The 22,144-nt window shown below is 41.1% G+C and overlaps 1 protein-coding gene across 2 annotated transcripts; it reads right to left on the reverse strand.

Annotated features, from left to right (window-relative positions):
* Positions 1-1,708: 1,708 nt before the first annotated feature.
* rpap1 (RNA polymerase II associated protein 1) lies at positions 1,709-22,128 on the reverse strand. Of its 2 annotated transcripts, none has more exons than XM_040136788.1 (27): positions 21,928-22,128; positions 20,990-21,192; positions 20,623-20,771; positions 20,268-20,360; positions 19,850-20,030; positions 19,513-19,677; positions 19,099-19,326; positions 18,050-18,165; positions 17,810-17,908; positions 17,335-17,436; positions 17,083-17,250; positions 16,586-16,765; positions 16,294-16,428; positions 16,020-16,190; positions 13,663-13,820; positions 13,325-13,495; positions 13,024-13,219; positions 12,567-12,676; positions 12,214-12,409; positions 11,753-11,899; positions 11,356-11,498; positions 10,582-11,014; positions 9,640-9,758; positions 9,293-9,524; positions 8,947-9,123; positions 3,660-3,716; positions 1,709-2,567 (listed from the first exon to the last, which is right to left on the reverse strand). In XM_040136788.1, exons 2-27 carry the CDS (start codon positions 21,186-21,188, stop codon positions 2,418-2,420), a joined length of 4,275 nt encoding a protein of 1,424 aa, XP_039992722.1. In that variant the 5' UTR covers positions 21,189-21,192; positions 21,928-22,128; the 3' UTR covers positions 1,709-2,417. The 2 variants fall into 2 exon arrangements, with proteins under 2 accessions (XP_039992722.1, XP_039992723.1); XM_040136789.1 differs by lacking the exon at positions 21,928-22,128 and adding an exon at positions 21,783-21,918.
* Between the last annotated feature and the right edge of the window lie 16 nt (positions 22,129-22,144).

Genomic DNA, 22,144 nt, shown 5'->3' on the forward strand with positions numbered 1-22,144 from the left:
CCTTTACATCTGTATTATTGCAGGATGGAGACAAAAAGAGCTTATTAGAAGCCACAAGTTGAATGTTTCATAAGAAGTTTATGTATTTGGCTGTGATTTTGTGATGGGGCCTTTCAAGCATTAGATTGTTATTATTCTATACATAGCGCCAGAGGGAATTGTTACCTCCCTTAAGGCTGCAGGTGGTGTTTAACTCAAAACATCCTGCTCACGTTGACAGAGATGGACTCCAATGGGTGTAGGGATCAACACAGCAGCCGCATGACACTGGCATATTTCAGGCCACACCCGAATAATTTTCATGAGACATCAAAGCCAGATAAATGACTGTATGAATACAATCGGAAGATGCATCAAATAATCAGTTATGAAATTTGTTTGAGCCATTTATTCCTGGAATAGACTGATCTCACTCCAGAAACATTTCCCATGTTGAAACAGGGAAGGTGGGGGGTGTATTTTACAGCTGCAGTAAAATCATAATGATACGTCTTACTATCAAGCCTTCAAAGTTCTACATTTTAAAAGGCAAATGATACTGAAACTGAAACTGTGTATTTCGTCTTCTTCTTCTTATTATTATTATTATTATTATTATTTCAGAAGCACTGACATAACTTTTGCTAAATGAAAACACCAGAACTGCAAACAAAGGATCCAGTTGTGCATAGCAGAACTGCTACAATGTGGTTTTAAATTTTTAGGATTTACAGCTACCGGGTTTTGTGTTGTGGCTGATCCTAGTGGAATTCAGCAAAGGAGGAGTGTCCTCACTAGATGTGGTTACACCACATTTCATTCGAAGGAATTCATGCTCATGTTAATTTTATATAACGATGAGGACTATACTAGCTATTGTTATTGGAGAGAGTTTTCTCTAGCCCAGCATCCACCAGCTTTGGTTCTGCAATTTTTATGAACCCTGAAGGTTTTTTACTTCTGAATCAGTTCCTGCAGAAGAATTATTTGCAACTCTACCTTCGTGCTATTTTCTGCTGTTGTATTTCAAGCTGCTATGCTGCAGGGTTCATAATCAAAAGAAAAACAATGCCATCATCTCCAGAACTAGAAAAAAAAACTCTTTTCAAGTATATCTGGACTTTCTGAAGCTACTGTTTATACTGCAAGCCACCCTGAGCATGAAAAGGATAGGAGCTTATGAGGATGGTTAGATGATGGGTTCACAGAGGGGATTTGTAATGTTTAAACGGAGTATAAAATATTAAACACAGATTTGCAGGTATGTAAGACTGAACTAATAGATCAGACTATATTTATATATAGTCTTTGTCAGTGAAGGACTTGAAAGTGAGTGTTACTGATCAGTGAGACAGAAGGGAACAATGAATTCTGCTTATCCAAATTCTCACGAGACCCAATCCAGATGGATATTTTATTTATTGGGTTTTTACCCCATTTCAATTAATTAAAAGCCACTGGAAAAAATGTGTTTGCAGCACTATTTACATCAAAATGTGTGTGTTGGCATTTGTGGTGTGGCCTTAGGCGCTACAAACGTCGCTGCACAGTTAAATACTATTTTTATGGGCTATAATTGCAGTGTCGAGTCGTATAGTGAATTATGAATAAAAACATTTAAGTTGACACATACTTGAAATAATGTTTTATTCACAAAAAAGACTATTTCAGGCACTTGTAAAGTGGGATATTTGTCTTTACTCTGAGATGCCAAGACTCGCTGAGGCTGTTTTTTTTTTTTTTTTAAACACAGCACAGTAACTCTGGCAAAGTGCTGGCGTCACAAGGAAGAACATAAAATTCCTCCCATTTGATTAGAGGGAAGTTTATGGGACTCATGCCTCACTGCATCTGCACTTCATTTTTAACATTTGTCTTTAGCTTTGTCTGTGTTGTGGTTCAGACAGGTTAGTGTAAACTTAGAAAACCAAAAACAGATTAAACAGACTTTCAGATCATTTCCAGTTATGGTCGTGTATTATTACCAGCCGGGCCAAAACAGCTGGGCTGTTATTGTTTCCCCCTTGTGAGTCTGTGTTTGTGAGTCTGTGTGTTTGTGTGCGTGTGTGTGCGTGTGTGTGTGTGTGTCATCATGGCAAAATGTCATCCTGGAGAAACCTACTGTAGTGGGAACTATCAAAGGGGTGGCTCTGAGTACTTTGGCAGGTTTTCGTCTGTCTGTCTGTCGACAGATTTAGTCACCACAATAGCATCACAACCTTGCAAGATGCAGTAACGAAACTTTACAAGTGTGTAGCTGACATCAAAGGGAAGGCCGAGTTTGAAGAGGGGTGTGGTTGAGCAAGGACACCAGAAGTAGGGAAGTTGGAAGAAGGGAAGGGGCCATTAGTGCCCCAAATTATCAATCCTATACAGTCACTTGTCTGTATCTTCTGTTTTTGCCTGACTACCTTTATTTTTTCCATTCTCTGCTTCACTCAGTCTCCTTTGTCATCACTGCTTTCCTGCAGTCCCAGGACACTCTCCAAGCGCTTCGCTCTAATGGGAGGCAATTGCTCGTACACATCAAAGCCAAACTCTGAGTGCTGTTGGGGAAAACGGAAGAGCAGCAAGTGGTTCCTCAACACCTGGAAATGAAATAAAGAGAGTGAGATAGAGGTGAGAAAAGCAGGAGAAGAGCTGGTGTAAACCATTGATTTCCAACCAGGGGTACTTGGTCCCCAGGGGGTACTTCTGTAGTTGTTATGTGGAGAGATTGTGGAGCAGCTCAACCAAGTTAAAAAGAATAGAAATAATGATTTGCTTTAAAGGTTTATAACAACTACTGAGAGTGCATGAAAACTAGTTGGCAAGCGAGCAGAAAAGTCGCAAGTAAGGCAGTAAGGCAGTAAGGCAAAGGATAAATGGCTGGAAAAGATTTAAGAAAAAACCCCAAAAAGGAATAAATTGTTGGCATACTGTAGCTAAAAGTAATGAATAAACAGGTGAAACATCCAAATTCTGTTCCTCCAAGTTGTAGCAGCACAAACAAAAACTTGACCAAACCAACCTAAACAATGAGAGTTCAATTATATTAAATCACTGTATAACAATATCCACTTTTATGTAACTAATAGTGTTAATTTAGATCCAGTTTAAAATCAGTTCAAATGAACATGTGGAGCATGACAGGATGCCAGCGATGTGGGGGTACATCAGACAAAAAAATAACCTCAGTATAAACAGAAACACAAGGTTTCTGAACTATATTACTGCAGCACTTTAAATTGGAAATTTATTCAATGGAACTAGGGGGACAAGGTTATTACTGAAATTACAGAAAAGCTGGAAATAAGACAAAAAGTAGGTGTTATAGAGAAACTGAACTTAAAGTAAAGTAGATGAAAGGATCACGACAAACATATTCAACCCAAAGACATAAAAACACAAAGCTACTGAACATTTATGAAAAACAAATAAAAACTAAGCTACAATAACTATAAATGGAAAGAAAAAGAGTCCAGCAGGCCAACAGTGACTTGAACCATGGTCAAGATGAAAAACAGCAAGAAACCGACTAGTTTGTCGGAGGAATGTGGAGAAAACATAGTCAGGAAGTTACATGAGAAGAGTCAGGAAAAGTTGGTATAATCAATAAAAACCATGCAGCATATAAAGATCAGAGACATAGGGAGAAAGCGAGGTAAGAAAAGCAGTGGATACACAAAGGAGAAAAGTACCTCATCAGTCAGGTAGTAGATTTTCCTCAGCATACTGTGTCGTGCTGCTTCAACCTCCTGGAAAAGGACGAGGTGATTAAACATCTAAGGCCTCAATGAGGTAATGACGCAACCAAGTGTTTATTGTAACTCTCCACATTCATGTATGAATGTTTTCTGCTTCACTGCTCTGGAATAATGTGTTTGTGAATGGAGTGAATAAATTTAAGCTGGTATATGTGTTTCTTATACTTGGATATTAACACCTCCCAGTTAAATAGCAATCATACACCATGACTTAAAGCAATATTTGTGAACACGAGGGAGCAAAGTTGAATTTGTGAGCTCAACCCTGACGTTGCTCCATTGACATTAAATCAATAACATGAGGAAAGCTTTTGGAGACTCATCACATCTTCAGAATTTTGCATGTCGTGCGCTCATATTTGATGCATAAAATGTACATAAATCCATGTGAAACCACTAAGTATTTTTCTTAAATCCAGCCTCCGACTAAGGGCAGTCGCTGCACCTTCTGGGTTTGCTAAATCATTACACATGTGGTGGTTAGTGTTTCACTATGGCTGATTAAATTAGCCATAAAAAATTAAAAGTCACAGTCTTGCCATAAATACGTAATGAGAAAATTCAGAGAAAGCATGACAACCGAGGCTTGGATGCATTTTTGGAGCCTTTGGGGAGCTGTTTCTATAAATCAGGAAAACACTTGCAGCGCTGACAGAGGTCTCATATTTTCCATCTGTTCCAAGGGATGGTCAGGACCTTCACTCATCCCTGCAAGAATGCTGTATGGTTATAAAATCTTTCTCAGAACTCTCCAGCTACTCACTGAATTTGTCACCATCTCAGCACTTTGTATGGATAGAAGGGACATGGCAGCCCTGCCATCACCTTTTCACCTCCGCCCAGGCAATAATACATTTTTAGGCATCAATATACATTATCTCCAAAGCTGTCAGAGCTGTTCTAAATTTCATACCACTATTCAAATCAATACAAGATGATTTAAATCGCTAATCTCCCTTTCTGGTAGAACAGCAACAATTAAAATGTGAATGCTATCAAAAATCAACTCTCTCTTTACAGAAATCCCTATTTTTCCCATCTCCCCCTAATTTAAATCTCTCAACTCAGCTATCTCAAAATTCTACTGGAAAAACAAATCCCCATGGATAAAACTCTCAACTTTATAAAAACCAAAATCCCAGTGGGGACCTACAAGCCCCAAATTTTGAATCGTATCACCCAGCCAATCAACTCAAATATCTAACAAAATGGCTCAATTCCCCCAAACCTGATTCTTTCTGGTTAGAAACTGAACAAGCATTATGCAACGACATAAAAATCAGAGGCCTGATCAGTGTAAGACAGACAATCAAGCAACATCACTGTTTAAAAAACCAGAACCATATCCTTGACCCTGTCAGCTTGGTAGAAAGACCTTCAAATCACTGACTCCACAGCTGCACTATTCCTCCACTCGACCAATTTGGAACAACCCGGACTTCTCCATCAAAAAAAAAAAAGAAAAACCCACTACATTTTCCACCACCTGGAAGCATAAAGGAATTACACATCTTCACCATAACATTCAAGGGAGTACCTTTTTTAGTTTTCAACTTTTAATCGAGGACTTCGGCTTTAAGAATACACAGTTTTTAGTGTACCAATTAAAATTTCAATTAAAATCAACCATCCTGTCAAAACTTGAATACAACTCTTTGCAGTTGAACTCATCCAATTCTAATAGAGAAAATGTGGAATCTCTCAGGTCCAAAAAAAAATCCTGTCAAGAATTTATACAATTCTCAACAGCTCAGTCTGTCCCACTCTCCAAGTGGGAACGAGGCCTCTCCATTGGTACCAATTAGTACCAAAGTCTGGACTCAAATTTACAAAAATAACTGCAACAAGCGCAATAACACAAACTTACAACTCATATAGTATAAGGTTATTCATAGAATACACTACACTGGTATAAACTTACACAAATTGGGGCTTACTGAATTGGACAGATGCACATACCGTTCACAGCCGATATGCATGCCACCTGGCACTGTTCAACAATCAGGCACTTGTGGCTTCAAGCTACAGATCAGCTACTCCCACATGCCTTTATCCCCAGAGGTCTCCATCTTGGGCGACCTATCAGCACTACAATTACGCAACGCTACTTCTAGTAGTCTCCTCAAAGGCCTAATTATCGCCAAGAAGACTATCCTTTTAAACCGTAAATCAAAAAATAACTAACATCATACAGTTGAAGAATCGTCTAATAGATCATGTATCACTGGAAAAAATGTACGCCTCCCTCAAACATTAAAACAGCTGATTTCAATAAAACTTGGTCCAGTCACCATTAAATTAACCTCCACTATTGCCTGATCTCCAATCCACAAGGCAGTGATAAATCAAAACATGAACACAGTCTTTCAATCACAATAAGTTCTGCCACCTGTATCCCAATTTTCCATCACGCAAACATTTTCCTACACCATCTAACTTTAAATGCTTTATTTTCTTTGTCTTGCAGAGCCATGGAATTAAACGTACCTACACACATGCACCCGCCATATACGGTATGTGTTTCTGCTTTGTTTTCACTTTTATATAGTTCATTCTAATCCAGACTCTCCCCTTCCAAATTTGGCTTCCCTTTGGTGTTTAGTTTTATTTTTACTACTGTAATTAACGCAGTTATTGACAGGGTGACGGTAATTATTACCACTTATTTGTTATTATTATTTGTTTTTTTCAATTATTTTTTTTAATATTTAGGATTAAATGTGTTCGCCATAGTATTTCTATCCGTCAATGTCATTATTACTGTTCATATTATTCAGAAATACATATGTACTATCTGTCATGATGATGATGATTGTTTTATCATTTATCATTATCGTGATTATCATAATTATACAAACACATATATTTATAGATATATACACACACACACACAAACATATCAGTTTTCTGATCATTAATATTAGCCATTTAATATTATTACAATTATTATATGTCTGTCTTAGCTGTTTTTTTTTCTCCCTCCTACACTTACTTCATAAACAAACAAACAACCACAGGATTAACCCACTCAATTCCACTGTCCATGGGACACTCTTGAGACACCCCCATATATATACACACACTTATAAATGAACTTATTAATTACATAGACCACCTATCAATTGATTGATTTAATTGCTTATTATTGTTTTCCCTGTTAAGGTTTTTTCTTGCCACATAAAAGGGAGGAAAGTGTATTAAAAAAAACATGTATATGTGTGTGTATATATATATATATATAATATATATATATATTATATATATATATTACACCACAGCACAAACAAACACATGTAAGGGAGGAAAGTGTATAACAGGGTGAAAGTAAAAAAAATAAAAGTGTATAAAAAAATATATATATATATATAATATATATATATATATATATATACACACATATACATGTTTTTTTTTATACACTTTCCTCCCTTACATGTGTTTGTTTGTGCGTGTGTGTGTGTGTGTGTGTGTGTGTGTTATGTGTATATACAGAGGAATGGAAAAGTTTGGCTTCAGTGAGTAGAAGATGAACCGATCTCCAAAAGGCATGAAGATAAAGATGAAACATTTAAGGGAAAAACATTTTAAGCAAGATTAGTGTGTTTTGTACAAGTTTAGAGTGAAAAAGGAAAGGAGCACCATACAAACGTTCGGGCACCCCAAGAGATTTGAGCATTCATAACTTTTACCAAGGTCTCAGGCCTTAGTTAGCTTGTTATGGATTTGGCTTGTTCACAATCATTGTTAGGAAAGGCCAGCTGATGCAAATTTCAAAGCTTTATAAATACTCTGACTCCCCAAACCTTGTCAGCGGCGATGGGTCCCTCTAAGCAGCTGCCTGGCACTCTGAAAATTAAAATAATTGATGCCCACAAAGCAGGAGAAGGCTATAAGAAGATAGTTTTTTCACTGAGGTAGCCGCTTCCTCAGTCTGTAATGACATTTAGAAATGGCAGTTAACAGGAACAGCGGAAGTCAAGCTGAGGTCTGGAAACTTTCAGAAAAAACTGCTCGTCCTATTGATAGAAAGGCAAATCAAAACCTGTTTGATTGCAAAAGACCTTCAAGAAGATTTAGCAGACTCTGGAGTGGTGGTACACTGTGCAGCAACAAATGCACAAATATGACCTTCACGGAAGACTCATCAGAAGAAAACCTTTCCTCGTCCGCACCACAAAATTCAGGAACATCTACACAACCCTGATACATTCTGGAAACAAGGCCTGTGGACTGATAAAGATCAAATTGGCCGCGATGAGAAAAGGTATGTTTGGAGAAAAAAGGGTGCAGAATTTCTTGAAAAGAACACCTCTCCAACTGTTAAGCAGAGGGACGGATCGATTATGCTTTGGTCTTGTGTTGCAGTCAGTGGCACATGGAACATTTCACTGGGAGAGGGAAGCGTGGATTCAATTAAATACCAGCAAAATCTGAGAGCAAACATCACACTGTCTGTAAAAAAAATAAATATATACAGAGCTGAAGATTAAAAGAGGATGCCGCCTACAACAGGACAATGATCCAAACACACCTCAAAATTCTCAGTGGACTGCCTCAAGAGGCACAAGATGAAAGTTTTCCCATGGCCGTCAAAGTACCCCGACTTAAATATCATGGAAAATCTGTGGATAGACGTCAAAAGAGCGAGACAGCCCAAAAATCTCACAGAACTGGAAGCGTTTTACAAGGAACAATGGGTGAAAATCCCCCGAACAGGAACTGAAAGACTCGTAGCTGCTAAAAAAAGCATTTACAAGCTGTAATACTTGCCCAAAGGGGGTGTTAGTAAGTACTGACCATACAGGGTGCAAAAACTATTGTTTTGGGGCCTTTTTCTTTTTTGTTTTCTTAAAGCTTTATAAGGTGGAGGTAAAAACGTAATCTTGCTTATAATATTAAAGAAATGTGTCAATGTGTCACTCGCTTTGCTATTCACAGTAAGAAGAATTTTGACCAGGGGTGCCCAAACTTTTTCATGCCACTGTATATGTGTGTGTGCGTGTGTCTATATCTATATATCTATATGTCTATATATATATATCTATCTATATATCTATATCTATATATCTGTATGTTTGTCTTTGTCTTATTTTATATTTTCTCTTTTGGCTGTGTGTCCCTGTAATTTGTTTTGTAATCACTTTATTGCACAATGTGGAAAAAATTTAATTAATTAAAAAAGGGATGTTTTTGTTCAGCTGTGTGCCCTGCAGTGCCGTACCTGTACTGAAGCGTCCTGAGAGAACATGAAGGAGTTGACGTGAGACAAGGCAACCACATACAAGACCGGACACCAGCAGAGTTTCAGGGTCCCGGTTACCAAAGAGCGGAAGTAGAGACGGAGGAGAGGGAGGGAGTCTTCAGGGGGAGAGGTGAACTGCTCGATAGGAATAGACAGCTTCAAATGACAGGACAGAGAGATATATTAGAATAACTTCAAATCATGAATTGTATGATCGTAGAATAATTGTGTTATAATAGAGACAGACAACAAATGTAAAACTACTCAAAAAGATGAAAAGACAGCTAATGAAAACTAAAAGCATTAACATCGCCATCACCATTACCTGCTCCAGAGTGACTCCCAGTGACCTCAGCATCCCCACATGTTCTCCAAACACAGCCAGCCTCATGGTGGCGCTGTACCTCCTCAGCAGAGGTAAGAGGACCCAGCAGCCAAACAGCCGGTCTCCAAAGGACACAGCTTCGTACTGAGCCAAAAGGGCTGAATACAGGTCCTGGAAGGAGGCTAAACCTGGAGGAGGGAGGTTCAAGTCCAAGGAGTCCACCCTGGATCCCCTGAAAATGAAGAACTCCTGTTTATCAGGATCTAAACCACCTTGCTCTGTGCTCAACTGAGATTTTGCACTTAAAGAACAAGGATATCAAACATTTTATGGATGTTATATCAGACCTGGTCAGCAGTCTGAACAGACCCCAGGTCAGTTTCTGAACAGGTCTCTCCAGGAACAAGTCACTGGAACACAGGAACACACAGGACAGGCGGGCAAACTTGGCGACCGGGGGGATCACCTACAACAGCACAACATGTTCTGGATGTTACAATAACAAATGAAATGTGAGATTGCCTGAATGAGACACACAAAAAGATCAATATTAAGGACCAGTTTTTGATTAACATAGATATATTATTATTGTTAGGGCTGCAACTAATGATTATTTTTATTTTTAATTAGTCTATATTATTCAATATGCGTATTTTAATTTCTAAGAACCCAAGGAGACATTTTCATGTTGCTTTTTTTTTTTGGTGTAACAAGCGGTCCAATTCCAAAGTATATTTAGTCTACTTCGATATATGAAACAGAGGAGCAGCAAATCATCCAATCCATTTTAGAAGCTGGAACCAGAGAATGAGCTGCACTTTGGCATGACAAATTACTCAAATGTTTAATTTCATTCATTATATCATCAATGAATAAGTAACATCTTTCAAAAACTTAATAAGTTTTTGCTGAATTGTTTTAATTTTGGTTCTTCCACGTAAAGCACTTTTTAATTCTATTGATGGAGTAATTGTTTCAGCTCTAAATGTTATTGATATAAACTATGTTGGATGATATGCAATACAATTTTGTTACCCCTGCATCAACTTCACAATTCCGGTATCAATTTAGCCCTAATGATTACAAAACTTTTATTTAGCTTTAGGTGGAACTGTCAGAGCCTCAAAAATGGACGATTTGTTGTTTTGGGTGTGGGTTCATTTTTTTCTTATTGGAATCAAGAGTCTAAGGATAGAGGATGCTGTATGTCGTACAGATTGTAAAGTCCTTTGAGTTAATTTTGAAATTTTGTGCTATACAAATAAAACTGACTTGACTTGAATTTGTACCTTTAGAGCTTCCTCCCTCCAGACCTCCAGCAGCAGTAGCCACTGCAGACAGTGGGTCACCACCTGCAGAGCCCCCTGAGGCAGCTCCTCCACCGCTAACCCTCCACCATGAGACACCCCGGTCTGCTCATATAGGCTGACGAGTGGGAGGAAAGGCCAATCAGACGGCAGGGTGGGACCGGTGAGCTCTGGGAGGAGATGGGAGCTGATCCAAGGGTTGCGGCCGAGGAGAGCATCCTGGGACACCAGTACGGATGACTCCAGATGGGCCAGGTGAGTGAGGAAGCAGCCCCGGATAGATGGCAGCTGGACGCAGGCTTCTCTCAGGAGAGAGCCGACAGTCTGGAGAGAGGGAGATGTGTGGTGCCGTTTTCCCTCATGGAGCTTCAGCTCCCCCAGCTCTACAGCCTCCGGTCCTCCGCTGTGGCCCTCACTGGAAGGTAAACAAACAAACTTAAACTGAGTAACACCGGAGCAAAGAGGAAGCGAAGAACGTCGAACATCACTTTTGATGGAATTGGTTTCATATGTTAATTTGATCCAGTTCCAAGAAATGTAATTATTGAATCTAATCTAATTTGTGAAATTAGATCATAATTATGGGCCCTGCTTTTCAAGGAATAATCTAAACAATTATTTAAACACAACGTATTATATAGAATGAACAACACAAAAAAGTCAGAATAACATCTGAGACTGTTTAGGCTGATGATTGCGATGGCACTTACTGGCACTTCATTGCTAATTAAACTCAGTAAAACAATGTGAACTTACGATATAAAGTCCTTGCTGAAGATGATGGTGGAGAGTAGCTCATGTGCCAGGTACTCACTGCCTGGTAATAACCATGGAAGCAGAACCAGCGCCACCTGGTGGTACAGTGGTGCATGTTTTGCTACTTCTGACTCAGTGGGAACCTGAAAAAAGACAAAGAATACAAGATAAAAATAAAAAGTTGGTTACATGAAAAACAAAACAAAAAAAACACAGCTGATGATACGTGTAAAGCAGAAAACAACATCACTTTATCACAGATGGAACCTGAGTTTACACACAAAGTGTGCAAAGTTCAGATGGGCGCACACACACACACACACACACACACACACACACACACACACACACCAGAGTGTTTATGTGTCTATGGGGTTTCATTTAGATTGGAGCCTACCAGCCTGTGTGCCAGCCGGAGCAGCAGGTAGAGGAGGTGGTGTTCATGTCGGAGAAGCCAGGCTCGGGTGGGAGACAGGGTGGGTGCAGCCTGACTACAGCTACGAAGGTAATCAATCACAGGTTCTGACAGGAGGAGACCAGTGAACTACAGAGTGGGAGAGAAAATCAGACCCAGTAAAGGGAAAAATTTAGATCAAATTTATGGGATTTTTTTTTTTTTTAATGTGTCAGCACAAGATGCCAGAAAAATGTAACTCAATAAAAGGCCACTATGTGCCCGAGAAGAGGATGTAGGTTTTCATTCCAACCAAAGACTACACATTTTACTGATTAGTTCCACCTCTTTCGATGGAGATGAGCTCAGCAGTAAAATCACCCCATGATGATTTCACCTCCTTTCTGTGTCTTAGCATGTCATATAATACTCCCAAAGTATTCAAGCTCTTAAGTAGTACATACCTTACAGCTGAGACCTTTGTGGATGCCTGTGATTGTTTGCAGAAGGAGCCCCAGGCCTGTAAGAAGAGGGAGTGGGGAGCTGGGGACAACCAGGCCCGGGCGATCTCTCCAGCCTGGGTACCCCAAACCAGGGAGGCTAGGGGTGGTCTCTGGGCCCTGATGACTGGACTGGACATTACACACTACTGAGGAAGACCTGGTGTAGCAAAAGTAACAATAAATACAGATGAGTAAAGACTTAACAGTTTTGAAAAATGGGTCAAATGCATAATTTTTTAGAAAAAAAAAGAAGAAAATGCTTTTTGAGGTAACTTTCATCTGACAACAGAATTAACAAAGTTAATCAAACATACCTGAGGTTCTTTATCAGGCCTTGCACAACAGGGTGAGAAAACAAGGGCAAGAGAACCTCAGATGTGAGCTGCTCCAGCTCTTGAAGAGTCTCCACAGGCTTGAAACAATTCTGAAGAAGCAAATTACATTTTATTAAATAAATATTTGAGTTGCAATTTGTCTACATTTTACACTTTTATTTATATTCTTATTTTATTACACATTTTACACGCCACTCTGTTAAATTAATAAATGTCAACTGTTGGAAAGTTCTCCTAACTGACCATCAGATATTTTGCAACTGAGATTCCTCTGCCTTTTCATTTTACAGACATTTACTTGAGAAACAAAAGTGGATTTGTTAATAAAAGTTTCACATGATAAGTTCTATCTGCTCATGTTTCCAAGTTCCAAAAAGTGTGGCTTTGCAATCAGACTGGCACATACAGGTAAGAAGTGCAAGGTGAGAAACGGTACCTGTCTGGAGAGCTGATGATAATAAGCTTCTAGGTAGACCAGGTAAGCGGGTATCAGAGCGAGGCTGCTGTCTTTCTGAACCGGATTGTCGAGGCTCTTCACAAAGCCCTTCAAATGGCCCAACAAGGACGCCTGCAACCCCGTGACATGACCCCAAGACACTGGAGGAGGAGGGGGACACTCTTCTCCCCGAGAGCTGTAGTAAATACAGAGAGGGCACCATGTAGATAACAAGGAGTGCTGTGTGATGACTCATGTAGCAGCATGGCTTTCTCAGTCTATTTCAGTCTTTCATCCGTACCTGACCATGCCAGCCTGTAGCTCCTGATGGCATCCAGCAGTGTGCGTGACCTGTGTGAGTGAAGAGAGCAGAGCCAGGACTCGCTGGAGCTGCAGAGGCAACAGGGGATCTGAGGGGTCCAGCACTTGGTGAACAGACTGCAACGCCTTCACTAAGGCTGGATACAGGTCTCTGTGGAAAAATAATGACAGCAGTGAAGGACGAGCACTCTGCGTGAGAGCAGAGGTGAAAATGAAGCAAGCTAGCAAGCCAAAGACCCAGACATAAAACCGGAGATAGAACCAGAGCTAAAGAGGAAACTAAAAAATGCTTCAAAAAGATTTAAGACGTTAGCTTACATGTATAACTTGCAAGCCTGTCCATAGCCGGCTGCTACAGTCCACAGCCTGTAGGCCTCAGTGGTGATCCTGAGGGCCTCGCTTGGCTCCAGCAGCAGCTCACCTGGCTCGGCACTCAGCAGACAAGACAGACGCTCCCTCACTCCCAGAGAGTTTAACTGCGGTCAGGAGACAGGTAGATATATTACTAAGGTTACAAATACTGTATGTAAGCAATGAATCAAAGGAAACCTAAAGTTTTAATAATTCTTTTTTTCTTTTCTTTTTTTTAATACTTCTTTTCTTTTTTTTTTCTTTTTTTTGTATGTAGCATTTGTGATGTAAGGTGAGGTCACTTGTGTCTATCTATATTTTATGTTTTGTATTTTACAGACGACTTCTGGTAGAATTGATGATACAATTTCAGACCCATGGGGCTGCACGCGGGAGGTGTGTGTACCCTCAACACACTACTGGAAACTTCCACAGATGTGGCTAAAAGTGTTGGCACCCTTCCATTTAAAAAAGGAAAAAAAACAAAACAATTTTCTTTGAAACAAGTTGAAACTGACAAAAGTAATTAGTATCCACTATTCTGTATTCCATTATTTAATGCAACTTCCCTTTGGATAAAGTTCTCTCTATCTAATAGAACAGACATGTTGCTTTTGATGTAACATAATATTCTAAATAATACAACACATAAAAATGGCATGGACAAAAAATATTGGGACCCTTAAGCTAATATTTTGTAGCTCACCCTTTTGGAGGCAAACACTGCAATCAAGCGCTTTCGTAGCTCTTGAGACTTCTACACTTCCGAGCTGGTAGTTTGGCCCACTCTCATTGAACAAACTGCTCCAGTTCTCTCAGGTTTATGCTTCTTTCTCCCAACTGTGAGTTTCAGCTTTTTCCATAGACGCTCAGTTGCATTATTATCAGGTCTCACAGCAGGCCACTTCAGAACAGTCCAATGTTCTCTTCTCACCCATTCTTGGCTGCTTTTAGATTAATGTTAATGTTAAAGATTAATGCAGGAGCCATGACTCTCTGCCAGAGGGCAGCATGTTTCGCTGTAGAACACCTCGATAATCCTCTGATTTCTTTGTGCCCTGCACAGATTCGAGACTCCGCACAGCAGCTTCACAGCATAACTGAGCCTCCTCCATGTTTCACGCTGGGGATGGTGTACTTTTCTTTGAAACCTTCATTTTTTTTCTTCTGCGAACACAGAGCTGATGTGACCAAAAAGCTTTGATTTTTGCTTCATCTGTCCACAGGAGATTCTCCCGGAAGCATTGTGGCTTAATAACATACATTTTAGCAAACCCTAGCTGGGCGTTTTTACGTTTTCCTTTTCAAAAGTGGGGTCTTCCACGGAACCCACTTCTATTCAGAAAGCAACGTATCGTCCGACTGGACACTGCTGTACCTTGATGCTGGAGGTCAGCTTGTATCTGTTTTGAAGTTTTCCTTGGTTCTTTTTCCAACATTCGAACCATTTTTCTGTTCAACCTGGGGTACATTTTTTCTTTGCTGTGTACCTTAAACGTCTTAATAATATTAGCAGCTGTGTTCACAGGAACAGCAAACTGCTTGGAGATGGTCTTGCAGCCTTTACCTTGACCATGCTTGGCAATTTTTCTCTTCCTCATCGCCTCAGACGACTCTCTTCTATTCTCTCTCTTATCCATGTTCAGTGTGGTGAACAAAGTGACACTGAACAGCACAATGAGGACTTTTCTCCATTTAAACAGGCTCAATGGCTGATTATAAGATTGAAGACACCCGTGATACTAATTGAAGACAATAGTCTTCAATTAGTATACAAGATTACAATCCACTCATTTATCACCACTTCTAAGGGCCGATAATTTTGCCCATGCCATTTTAGAAAATCTTGGTAGAATAAGCAAGAATTCAGCTCTTTTCACAGCTTCTTGGTTTTAATCTATGGCAAACCAAAGGCATGCAGGTATTTACGACAAAAGAACTTTTAATTTCAACCCTTTTTAGGAAGAACGGAGCATTGTTTCAATAAAGTGTAAGGGTACCAACACTTTTAGCCACATCTGTATATGCTTTGTTAACGAAGTTGCTTTCAGCACAGAACTGGATTGCATTAGCGCAATGTTGCCCACATTCCAATACACACTAGGCAGGGGCTTTGTTCTAAAAGCACGCAATTATAACAAAGTGATTAAATGATAAAACAAAGAAGAAATCATAAAAAAATGAGTCATAATATTTTGACTTTGACAGCTTGAAAAAACAATATAGACACAGTTCATGCAGGCATTTGAGATAACATATAGTTATTTAATGATATTCTCTTCAATAAACTGATTAATGCACAGTTACAACGTTGTAACACTTACCAGTCTGGCACAGGCATGTCTGCCAGAGGTAGCCAGAACTCTTAAGAGCTTCATGGCGCTGGCCAGTGGGAGTCCATAAACAGACTGAGGGGGGGGTAGAGAGGGTGCTGTCCAAGAAGTGGGAAGAAACTCAGACACCACTGTCTCCATCAGGCGAGGACAGTCCAACACCTTTGAATGAAATACATTCCTACTGAATTTGGCCAGGAAAAATATGAGCGATAATAGATTGAATAGATTTACTGAGCGGGATTGTCGCTGTTCCTGTAGTTACCTGTGTGGCAGATGAGGAGGAGTGCCTAGCAATACGGGTCAGGATGTCAAGGACATCCTGGACCACTCGAGGAGATGGTCGAAACACCTCAAGGATGTAACGTAGCCTGGGGAGCAGTTTCATCTTTAGCAGACCCTGAAACACAGACAGGAATAACAGAAAAAAAACAATCTTTCAACCTTCATTTACAGGACTTCTTCGATTTGATTTAGAATAATAATAATAATGAATCTGAAAAACCCAAGGAAAACAAGTAAGACATAAAAAGGAAGACTGAATTCTGCTTGTTTGCCTTGAGAACATCCCGCCTGGCCACATCATGATCACTCTTCCTCTCTTCCTTCTCCTTGGCTGTCTCCTTCATACTGTCGTCCAGCGTTTCATCCTCCTCATCTTCTTCCTCCTGAGCAAATGGCAGCAGAGGGAAGCAGGCCAGGCCATGGAACCAGGAGAAAGTGCAGTCCAAACACTCCTGAGAGGAGAAACAAATTGGATGAGAACCAGAGGAACTAGACACCGGAGGTACTCTTACGGAGGAACAGTGACAGACAACCACAGTGTATTATACCTCATACAAATCGAGTTTTCGATTCTGTTGTCGTGACATGTTCTGTGAAATCGGTCGATGTTACTCTCTTTTTGAACTGCACTATGCAGAATGACTCAATAATCATACCTTAAACTTTCTCTTTGAGTCTTTGGAGATAAAATGAATTAAATTATATCAGTTTGCAAATGAAAATGACTGTAGGTTTTAATGACGTGCTGTCATGCTTTAAGTTTTCTCACTTCATCTTCTGCACACACTAGAAGTGCTTTAAGTGCATGCACAGCTGCAGACATCACTCCCTCCACGCCGTCATCCAATGCAAAGCGGAGCAGGAAGAGCAGGCCGGCGTCCAGCATAATAGACTTCACACTGCCTTTCAGAACTGACAGGTATTCTCCAGCGTGTGTCTAAAGGGTAGAGAAAAAAAATGCAGCGTGAATACAGGGACTGTAGATATGCATGACATCGAGTGAGTGTGTCTGTTTGTGTACCTTTGAGAGGATGTTGGCTAGAGTGCTGAGGGCCAGACTCCTCTGCTGGATCACCTGACTCCGAGACAGCAGGAAGAGCTCCTGCAGGGAGTAACCTGCCCGCTGGGGGGAGAATTCCTCAGTGTCAAGAATGAAATCAAAACAAACAGAAAAGACCAGGGGCCTTGTCTAAAAAGCAAACTTTGACATGAGCTTGGCTTCCGCTCTCAAAATGGTGCTTCAACATTCTCTCAAGGCTAAAGCAGACATTTTTATTCAAGGGCAGGTTATGTTTAAGACTGTGAGATTCAAAGATTCAATCCTCCTATCTGGAGAAAAGGTAAACACTGATTTTCCGTGACTCAAAAGTTCTATTTATAAAACCAGATGTCTGGAAAACACTGTGTTCAAATGGGTAAGATGGGTAACAGAAAAAAAAACTAAAATAAAGAGAGACTTTTTTTTTTTTTTTAAATTTGAGTTAGTGCCTACTGACCTCTGGCTCCTCTCCATGATGGTGCAGACCCAGGTGAGTGGGAAGATCCTCAGTGGGTGGGATCAAGCTCCCAGCAAAGTCAAACCGAGCCTGCATGGCCTATCGGGACACACAGGAACCGTGGAATGTGTTGGCTCAGGAAAACCACTTTTCAGCTGTCACTAAGGCTCTGAGTAGAAATGAATGAACATGGCAAGCTTCTTCTGGTTCTACTGGTATTGCAAGAAAACAGCTCCCTACCTTCTTGGTTCCTTTCCTTCTGGGTGCAGGCAGGTCTCTCATCCACTCCAGCTTCTCTGGCTCCAGCTTGTGCATGTGGACCCATTCTTTCTGTGGCTTCACCAGCAGATCATCCTCTGAATTCACACGCGCACACACACAAACAAACACACACACAGTGGGGGAAGGAAAGCGTGTTGGGTAACAATGTTTGATTGCTCCTATTAAGTGGGACAACTGTAATCGGTTGTAGCTATCACAAATAAAGCGACAGCTCCAACGTGTGCCACCACTGTGATCAAAAACTACTGCTACACTGAGAAAAAGATCCTTCCTCCTGAGTCCTTTAGCCACAGTAACATTTTTTCAGTAGGAGTGTGGATTTTTTTTATTTTCCAGTAAAAAAGGAGTATTAGCTTGAACAAACGTCCATTATTAGAATATTACGCAAACGTATTGTTACGCATATCATATGAAGAATGGGGTTCTGACAACATTGTAAATCACATCCTGACAGCACCATGTGACGTTATGTGTTGTTTCATGTGATCATTGGCAACACTCTCATCAGGACGGGGAGTATTCTCTGAATGATCTGCAGTAACTTAATTGCAGAGAGTGGCTACTTCTGGCTCAGTCTGGCCTTTCTGCTAATCACACAAAGTGAAGTCAATGATCAGCTTTCTGTCTGGATTTTAGCCATGCAGCAGAACCATCCCACATCAGTTATACAATGAGAGGGTGGGTGCTTAGGGAGTGGGGAGAGGGAAAGCAAAGCAAAGAGCAGGACAGTCAGGATGGATAAAGACGGGGATGGAGGGAGAGACGGCAGGCAGACAGCCAGGTATGCTGGTGTGTGAGCTGCTGCTCTGTGATGTATCACTGATCAAATGATTACACAGCCTCAGCAAACAGGTTACAATTTCAACAAGCCGAATGAAGAAATGAGAGAGATGAGGAGAAAATTGTTACATAGCCACGTAACCTAAATCCAGATGGATCATTTATATCGGGAGGGCAGGAACTGGCAACGTAGAAGTGATAAAGTGGTTTATTTGAATACATCATACCCGTCATAGCAGGTGGTGGTGGTGGTTCCTCCTCCTCCTCTCCTTCCATCTCCACTTCTTGGGGTTTCTGAAACAGCACAGCGGCACTGGAGGAGTCTGGCTCTCTGCTAACGTTTTCAAGAGGAAAAATGTCTTTGCTGCTTTTGCCCTCAGGGTGCGTGGATGGGGAGGCAGAGGATGGGACACTCTGGGCTTTGCAAGATCGAACAAACTCCACCAGCCTTGGATCTGGGAGGCAGAAATAATCGTGTTATACACTGTGGTACCAGCAAAAAGGAACAGAGGTTCTGATGGACAAGTCAAGATACAAAAACAGTCCAGGGACTACAAATTACTGTCCGTGACAGCTCGTGTATTCATTTCAACTTATATTAGATGCTTATTAACTATCACGTGGACAAAAGCACTGTGTACCGAGCTGAGACAAGAGTTTCTTCTGCTCCTCTAGTATCTCAGACTGAGACATCGCCTGGAGTTTGGCCTGGTTCTCCCTGTGGATCCTCCTGGTCTCTCCTGAGCTATCTTTGGCCCTGAGCCCCTGACCAGACACCAGCCTGGAGCCAGAGACTATAGGTGATTCTAGAGAACAGAAAGGAGCGTGGATGAAAATAATGCCAAAAAGGGGTGGTTTGGTTAAAAAAACAAAAAAAAAAACTTTGTTATCAAGAACTAGGACACAATTCATATACTCCTTAAGAAGTCCAACATATCAGCTGTCATGTGACATTACATGAAGTTTACTCATGATTACCTGCAGCATCACACTGATCTGTATCCATACTAGTCTCAGGATGGAGGTTCTGCCGCCTGGGTTCATGTCTTAGAGCAGTTTCGGGTGCACAGTGCAACGGTGTCCTTCCTTCCTTAAGTCTCTGAGCTGCAATCTGACAAGCAAAGATGCTTTTCTTCCCTCTCGCTGAAGACAGAGGCACCTGGTTGCAAGGAGTAATTGACTTAAAATATTTAAATGCACGAAAACCAGGATCATTTTACACATTGCCAAAATTAATGTAAAAATACAAACAAGTATGAACAGTAAAACTATACATTTTTGAGGTAATTTTTTTTTTAAGTAATGTGTGTTTTTGGCTATATATAGAAAACATATTTGTCATGGTTTACTCGAAATTCAAATAGTGTGTGAAGAATGGACGTAAATATCTCTGTACCTGACTGCTGGTTTCTGAGCGGTGTATTACTTTGGGGAAAGCCATGCCTGTAAATGCCGGTAGAGATATTGGAGTGGAGCTGGTATCTCTCTCCTTGAAATAAACAACAATGTTACGTTTTCCCGGGTGAAAAAATAAAAAAGAATAAACAACTAAAACTATGTATTATTTGAGAAGAAACAAGACCTCATGAAACTCTGAAGAGCTGAGAAAAACATGCACAACACACAACAATGTAACACAGAACTCGCATTTATACTGGGAGAGGTCCAACAGGGAAAATCAGCTACTGTGTGGAGTACACAGCCACCGATTCACAGCTTGCACTTCCCATTTTTGAACAACCAGCACTTACAACGATCCTGGAGAGAACAGCACTGATGTGAGTGTCGTGCCTGTCCAGGCTCTCCTCGGCATCCTCATCCTCGAAGGTGACACGACTGGCTTTAAAGCGGGACTTCTTGGGGGGGGCTGGTGTCAGAGAAGGGAGCTGGTCTGGAGGATCTAGAACAAACATACACATGAACATTATGTTTGGGGTATCCGTATTAAATAATCCTACTGATCTGCATCTAATGATATGCTCCACATTGTTGTCAGATGTTACATATAACTTAATAATGTGATGCAGTACTTATGTCGGTTAGGAGCCACCTTAGGCCTCATTCTGGATCAGGGAAAACCCCCCAAAATGTGGACTGTCAGCGAGTAAGCGTCCTTACCTTCTATGGTGACCACATCCCTCTGACTTCCTTCATTCTCCCCGTTGTGTTCTCCTCCTCCTCCACCTCCAGCCTCGCCTCTCCTCTTGTCAGGGCGGCGGATCACATTGGCAGCAGACGGGGCACCAGAGGTCAGAAACTGCTCCTGCTCTCTCAGGAGGTCGGCCTCCGAGTCAGTCGGCTTGGGACGTCGCAACATCCCTCTGAAGGACACAGGAGAGGATATTAATGCCATTGCAACCGGCCATGTCTAATGCTCTTTCCCTTTGCACGAGTGTCTACTTCACCCCGAGCCCAACCATCCATCTCTCAAACACCTCCCACTGCTTGGTGGGGAAACAGACGTTGGCAGAAGACTGCTGGAGTGGAAGGTGGTGATGGTTCAAGGGGCCCAAAGCTGGTGGGTCACCAGAAAAACAACAGCTACGCTCCTGATGACAGATAAAGAATGAGATCTGAAATGAACTGAAACCCTTTCAAACTGACTCCGGGTTCCTCATACTGTGTTCAGCTGATAGCTTCCTCTGGCAGGTCTGAACCCATCTTGATTTGAGATTTTGAATTCAACATGATCTCACATCTGCCCATGACTTGAGGCTGAACTTGGGTTAGCGTGGCTGATCTTATTGTGAACAGACGCTATCCAGTAGTGTAAGAAAGGACAGAAAGCGACAAACTTAAACAAATAAACCAAAGAGATGACCTATATCTAACGTTGGCTAAATAGAACTCCTTCGTTTTCACGTGTAGTGGAGTTTACATCGGACACGCAACGGGGATGAATGTAACGTACGTGTTAAGGTTAGCTTGACGTTAGCTGGGAATCTCAAACCTCTCTCGGTCGAAAGCTTGAAAATAATCAAAACCATAACAAATCGTATCACCGCAGTGGGACTGTTTCTGCTGCTGTAAGGCGTTTCACAATTGCGTTAGCTAACCTCCAGTTTAGTGCAGGATCCGTGATGTCCAACACTCGGGGAGCACACGGAAGGTGTTTAATGTGACGCCAAACCCCACCTTCAAAATAAAAGCTCTGTCAACGTGGGGCGAAACGATGGCGCGTCGACCTTCTTGACTACACACCCACACACACACACACACCTCCTTCTTGCAGAAATTATTAGGTCATTTAGGGGCTTAGAAGGTTTACAATAT

This window comes from Xiphias gladius, chromosome 10 (genome assembly GCF_016859285.1).
Source record: "Xiphias gladius isolate SHS-SW01 ecotype Sanya breed wild chromosome 10, ASM1685928v1, whole genome shotgun sequence".
In the NCBI taxonomy this organism is placed as follows: Eukaryota; Metazoa; Chordata; class Actinopteri; order Istiophoriformes; family Xiphiidae; genus Xiphias; species Xiphias gladius.

What these genes read in the sequence shown, in the direction of transcription:
- rpap1 (XM_040136788.1), bottom strand. Translation starts at nt 21,188, where the DNA reads ATGTTGCGACGTCCCAAGCCGACTGACTCGGAGGCCGACCTCCTGAGA. An exon ending in CTACAGGCTGGCATGGTCAG is followed by an intron (nt 13,220 to 13,324) that starts GTACGGATGAAA and finishes TATTTACTACAG; the next exon opens with CTCTCGGGGAGAAGAGTGTC. An exon ending in GGAGGGAGGAAGCTCTAAAG is followed by an intron (nt 9,759 to 10,581) that starts GTACAAATTCAA and finishes GTGCTGTTGTAG; the next exon opens with GTGATCCCCCCGGTCGCCAA.